Source organism: Sinohyriopsis cumingii, chromosome 6, assembly GCF_028554795.1.
Source record: "Sinohyriopsis cumingii isolate HCF-2022 chromosome 6, ASM2855479v2, whole genome shotgun sequence".
Classification (NCBI taxonomy): Eukaryota; Metazoa; Mollusca; class Bivalvia; order Unionida; family Unionidae; genus Sinohyriopsis; species Sinohyriopsis cumingii.
The window spans coordinates 91,239,365-91,246,081 of NC_142966.1; the positions used below are offsets into that span (position 1 = coordinate 91,239,365).

Below are 6,717 nucleotides of genomic sequence, written 5' to 3' on the forward strand. Positions count from 1 at the left end.
TGTGTGTGTTTAGCGATGTGGACAGTCATTTATATCTTTTAACCGAAGGTTTCAAAAGCGTCATGTGCTCACAAGAAAGAAAACTAGATATAAGTCAATGTTATAATATAACGTTTTTTGAAATGGTAATAAGAAGGGGGGGGGGGCTCGTTTGGCAAGATTTGCAGTGTGTAATGTTTTAATGTCAGTTTTGTTATTACGTTTCCCATACGTTTGTATGTACGTATAAGTGTCAGAAGTCAAGGTTATGAAGAGTCTAGTCAGAAATTGATTTATGCATTGTAAGAAACCTATTAGTAATTTTACTACGGCTAGCGCGACACCAACAGCCAGGGTACGTCAATCAATAGAGACTCGTGTTCCATTATGCTAACGAATAAGGCATCACATACTTCAAAACTCATAAACTCGCATAAGGTTTGTATTTATGAAGAAAAAAAATACATCGAAGTTATGAATGTTTCTTTCAGCATAATAAATACCTAATGGAGAGAGGGAGAACATCAGTCGTATTCTACACTCAAAATTTGCGTGCTGAAAGAACTCGGATCTTGAAAGCCGTATATATATATATATATATATATATATATATATATATATATATATATATATATATATATATATATATATGCAATAAACTCACAACGAACAGTGCGAAACTAGTTTCTAACTAGCCCGAGCGTTTTCTACTCTTTGTTGAGTCTTTTTCAAAGGCAAATACACAACATAGACAAGAAAAACGAATAAAACAGAAAAACGGTTATGTTTGCAAAACAGCCATGTAAAGTTTCGCAAACAACCGTTTTTCTGTTTTATTATTTTGTTTTGTCTATGTTTTGTATTTGCCTTTGAAAAAAAAACTCATTAAAGAGTTGAAGGCGCTCAGGCTGGTTAGATACTAGTTTCGCACTGTTCGTTGTCAGTTTATTGCATTTATCGTAATCAATCCCTGACATACGTGATCCCTTGCTGGATCCAGTGCACTTGAAAGGATTGTTATTCACCATATGATTTGTATTCTTTATATATATTTCAAAGTCAGTGTCATGGTAACCGCTCCGGTGGCCTAGTGGTTAAAGCGTCCGCCTCCGATGCGGGAGGCCGTGGGTTCGATCTCCGGCCGAGTCATACCAAAGACTTACAAAAATGGTACTAACAGCTACCTAGCTTGGCGCTCAGCATTAAGAGGTTAGTGTTAAGACTGGTCGGCCTGGTGTCAGGATAATGTGACTGGGTGGGGACATCATGCTACATGTCTGCGGCATGATGCCCCAGTGCTAGACATCACACTGCAGACATCGTAGCGATATGACTGAAAAATTGTTAAAGCTACGTTAAAAATCTAAATCACACACACACACGCGTCATGGTAAGGCTAATACAAAAATAATGGTTTTCCAAGATAAGTTTAAGAATGCATACCTTGAGGTCAAGGTTATTTAGGGTTCAGTGTTATTTAGGGTCGTTGGTTAATAATGCCCAGAGACATCCATCCCCTACGAGTGCTTTCACGGAGTAAAATTAAACACCGGGTGGACATAAAATGTGCCCTTCACTGTACTTTTGTTGATGTTTGTTTTGCGCCCATAGTAGGGAAAGCTGCCCGGTCGCGAAACAACCCATTTAGTAGCTACACACACTTAAGAAGAAAGCAACCTCTGAAATGAACACTCACCTCTAGCATTTCTACTAAATTTACAATGCTAAAACTAAATGCACGTAATGTAAATCATAAATCATCATTTCAGTTATCTTCATTTCGTCGATTGTCCGAACTAGAATATCTGGACGATGTATAGTTATGCAGCTCGAGTGGGTGACGTATCACTCTCACGCTGTCCTGGTTTTGTGACCTTCTTGACCTTTGACCTCGTCTTGACCCATTGGAACTCTGTGGATGCGGCATTTGATCCGATTGCTGTTCTGAGCTGGAATCCGGAGTTATGCCCAGGATCGCTTCTGACAGGTTGGCGTTAGTTGCATTCAGACGAGAAGCAATGCGCATAAGGTAGGATGAAGTTATTTCTTCATGATCCATGGCATCCGGATCATCGTCTCGGTAACGTGATGGCCTTGATCTCGAAGGTCGTTCTCGGAGCGTACTTTGCTCAACGTGTGTTACTATCAGATCGTCACACTCCTGAGAGTCTGGAAGCTGCGTGCTTTCTTGATAGCGTCTCTCTTCCATATCGAGTACAACCAGCTGATGGGCGGGAACCGGTTTTTTCAAATCTAAATCGGGTTTGGAGGTGACCTCTCCCAGACAACTCATCTCGGACAAAAACTGGCCCTCATTTTCTACTTCAAACTTGCAGGACACGAACAGATTATCATCATTAGCGTTGGCTATATCAGCATATGCATCTTGCTTCTCTTTCATCTTCTGATGAACCTTGAACAGCTTCTGCACATCGTTTGCCTGTCTCGCTTTAGTGAACGTATCAAACAATTTCTGAAGCTCTGAACCCTTGGTGCATACTTCTACAAATCTGGAATTTATCGCTGACTTTCGTTCTTTGATCATTTCGTGCAGTATTTTGATCTGACCTTCCTGGCGTCTTTCTAGCAACAGTCTGTATTCGATAAATGTGTCCTTGATCTGGCTTCTGATTTGTCGTTCAATCAAGTCCAGCCTCTTGGAAGAATTGGCCAGGGAGTCGGAGCGCGATTTCATGTTTCCTAATAGCTGCTTTCCTATGTTCTCCATGTTATTGAATTCCTCCTTGTTTTCATTCAATGCCTCAGACACGTCAACAATTTTGTGACCCTGCGCCTCCTTATGATCGAGAACAGTACAGTCACGACACACCGGCCCAAGACATGTTCGGCAAAAAAAATTCAGTGGTTGTCTTTCATGTTTCGTACAGACATTTTGGGTCTTGACAACAACCTGCGAAAGAAAGTCCATCATTTGAATGACTCGATGATCATTGGGCAGGGCGGATATTTCACTTCTGCTTAAGAAGATCTCTACTCGGCAGGTGGGACACTTAAGCATGCCATCGAAGGTATCGTCAGTCCAGGCGAACTGTGCGCGGCGAGAATTCTCTTGGTTATGATCAAAGACTTGCTTTAGACAGGGCAGGCAAAACGTGTGGTTACAGGGCAGAGATTTAGGACATTTGTCCGCCTGGTCAAATTTCTCACGGCAAATGTTGCAGCGGAGAAACTGTTCTTCAAAGGCAGCTTCATCCACGACAAGACTTCTCTTATTTACAGCTGCGTCAGGGACATCCTCACCTGTAGCCATCTGAGGAAAGATATATATATATATATATATATATATATATATATATATATATATATATATATATATATATATATATATATATACTGAAGTTGAGCAACCGTTTATTTGTTATTTTATTTATTTCTTTGTGTATGTAGAGTTAAGCATACAAAGATATTACCTAATAGTCATTACTTTGATCAGTGGTTGTCTTTCATGTTTCGTACAGACATTTTGGGTCTTAACAAACTGCGAACGAAAGTCCATAATTTGACTGACTCAGTGATCTGCTCATCAAAGATTATTCTCTTTTCAAAGATTACGAAACTTCTGATAATGTCCAGTATTGTTTGGGGATATGATGGTATGAAGATTTTGTGACAATAAAATGTTGATAAATGATCATTGTTATTTCGGAATAATAATAATAATAATAGTGTTCATCATCATAATCATCATTATAATAAAATTAGGATATAGCTTGGAAGCGTTAGTTATATTGTACATAATGTCCCAAATTTATTAAAATGCTATGGGACAGCTTCCCTAAAAATGCCTTCGTCAATCCGGACTAAACATCAGCAACAAATTACTTGTTAAAAACTCCATCGATTCCTGCAAATTATTTGAGATTTTGTTTTTAATTACATTGAACTGAGTCAAAAACGTTATAGTAGAAATTTCGATACCACTGCTGCTACTACTACTAAAACCACTACTACTACTACTACTAGGAATAATAATACTAATAATAATAACAACAGCAACAACATATACGAGGTACCTGATATGTGGAGGTTCATTTTGTGTATCATGCTGGGTATTGAAAATGTGACCAGCTTGTATATGTGGATTTTAGGGCCAGTTTAAAATATGATGATTAAATGAAGACGATGACGATGAAGATGATATTAGCGACTACATCACTTGGTAAAAACGTCTACTTTGTATTGCGTATATAATAACGATGAAACCCACCCTGGTTTTCAACCGTCCCTTAAATTTATTTTTAATCAGGAGCATTTGTTATTTACATTCATTCATTTTAGCGGTGTCCTGTGGGACAGAAAGAGTTACTGATCACTCTGAAAACATTTATGTACTTCAATCAATTTAGTGAATTACGTTTTTTTGTGGACATATGCCACAGTTTAGCATTGAATCCATATGTACTCTTACTGTGACCTTGTGTTTCGATTTAGGAGGAACTATTCGCAAAACAATGGGCGAGAATAACAATGAATAGTTCCTGGTTTGTTAGAAGAAAAGGATTTGCGATTGGTGAAATTTAAAAAGAAACAACAACAAAAAAAAAAATAACTACAACAAATGAACGAATTAAAAGAAGGGTACAATGACTACTTTGTTAATAATTTAACAAAAGATCACTCCTTTCATTGTAATCGAACTACATACGTCAGTTCTTGTGTATAATTTGTTTTTCAACCATAGACCTCGTATGGCTTTATGAGCGAGGTCAAATGACATGTATCAAGTTGGTATTTATTATCAAATGATTGTGTTCTCACCATAGCAACAAGGATTCGATGTAGGTTAGTCATCATCCATGGGCGGGGCTACATAGTGACATAGGCGGGGCGTGCCAATAATATCACTCGATCAGAAAACCACTTACCATGTGTGTTCCACTTAAAAAGGTAATAATAATAATAATAATAATAAAAAGAAGAAGAAGAACAACAACAACATTATCAGCAGGGATCGAACTTGGCTATAGCCATACCAAGCTTTGCAAGGTGAAAGTATCGTTTAATCTTTCGAACACATTCGTTGTCGACATTTTAATTGTTTAAATAACTCTTTTTACCTTTGTGGATAAAGTTGGATTTTAAGAAAGGTGAATAAAGATAACGGATACAATATATTATTGATTAATATTAATTGTTAAACGACTAGCAATATACTATCATTACATAGTTCAAAGACACTAACCATATGTCAGTATATTGATTCTTCGAAAAAATACAAAAACTGTCTAAATCCTCACCCGATTACATTAATAATCATCACAGAATAACCGCTGTGAAGATGTAATGAGGTCTTCCAACCAGTACGAAAGTATCTTGTTTAGTAGAAAATTATGTTTTTCATTTTTTTAAAAGAAAAAGGCCAAACATGTATCAAAACCAAAAACAAGCATAACGTATTCATTTTCACACAATAACCATATATACAGATTTTAATGTGGTGAAAGGAACTACGCAAAATGTAACAATAATGGCAACCAGCCAACATCCCCACTCCGCGAAAATCTGTAAATTGTAATCATAATTACAAATTTTAAGCTGAAATTTACTGAAATAAATAGTCTGTTCAATGTTTAATTTCCGTTCACTTTACTGCAAAAACTATTCTGTTCAAGACATACAGACGAACATCCCGAAATGATACATGAGTGTGTAACTGAAAACTTGAACATTAACGGCTTCATAAACTTGTTCTGTTCAAATAGATCTATTTTGTTCTTTCAAATGAAATACTTTCGACTTACTTAAATCTTGAGTTCAGTTCGATCTTCTTGCAGTTAATTCCAATTTTGTTTCTAACATTTTGTAATGATGCCAGGTTTAAATAGCCAGTCACCTGTGTAGTATGTCATGTATGTAAATATATAGTCTATCAACTAGTGCACCAAAAATAAACAGGTAGGACAAAGATCATTACGTTTAAACATGAATATTCATGAGTTGATCGGATGCAGTCCCACCCCCTGATGTCATCTGTTTACTCTTCCTATAGATACCATAATACACAACGTTATATATAAAAAGTATATATCATCATTTACAAGCTAGTCATTAACATTTTATATATATCTCTATGTGCGCGTTGGTGTGTGTGTGTGTGTGTGTGTGTGTGTGTGTTTCCGATCTAACGGCATGAATTATGCCTTCTGACTCTTCCGAGCAAGGAAAACTATAATACGACATATTTAATTTTGTTTATGGGTGAATTAAAAACAGATTTTTACAGCAACCACTCAGTCTTACCTTGTGTGCTCTTATTTCGAAAAACACGAGGGACAAATAACACCATTACAACGGGATCGTATATATGTCCGACATTTTGCTTTATTGATTTGCTGTGTATTGTACGTGAAGTTGTTTGCCTCGGACGACAAGCTTAAACTTGCTTACAGATCTACGGGGAAATATATTTAACGGCTCTTTGGACTATCGATTTACTGCTTCATGTACAACAACAAAGAGTTTGTAATGTCACAACCACTCACGAAACGAGTTGAACATTCCTTAAGCCGACTATATCGGACATCAGACCACCTTGATATCCTTGGGTTTTATCATAACCAATTCTTTGTTGTACTTTGTTCCTTTAATTGACGGAGTAAGCTCAGCCGATAGAGCGTCGAATTCGTAATTCAAAAATCGCTGGTTCAATATTCACACAGGCCAGCCTGGGTCGACTGTCTTGTTGCATTTTGCATACAATCTTGAAAGTGGCATAGG

General features: G+C 37.1%; 1 protein-coding gene across 2 annotated transcripts; it reads right to left on the reverse strand.

Moving 5' to 3' along the window:
• Positions 1-841: 841 nt before the first annotated feature.
• Positions 842-6,338, reverse strand: LOC149797436 (uncharacterized). Of its 2 annotated transcripts, none has more exons than XM_089962234.1 (2): positions 6,241-6,338; positions 842-3,250 (listed from the first exon to the last, which is right to left on the reverse strand). In XM_089962234.1, the coding sequence occupies exon 2, from the start codon at positions 3,248-3,250 to the stop codon at positions 1,745-1,747; it is 1,506 nt and encodes a 501-aa protein (XP_089818360.1). In that variant the 5' UTR covers positions 6,241-6,338; the 3' UTR covers positions 842-1,744. The 2 variants fall into 2 exon arrangements, with proteins under 2 accessions (XP_089818360.1, XP_089818359.1); XM_089962233.1 differs by lacking the exon at positions 6,241-6,338 and adding an exon at positions 5,742-5,873.
• Between the last annotated feature and the right edge of the window lie 379 nt (positions 6,339-6,717).

Coding starts and splice junctions, on each gene's coding strand:
- LOC149797436 (XM_089962234.1), bottom strand. CDS start 3,250: ATGGCTACAGGTGAGGATGTCCCTGACGCAGCTGTAAATAAGAGAAGT.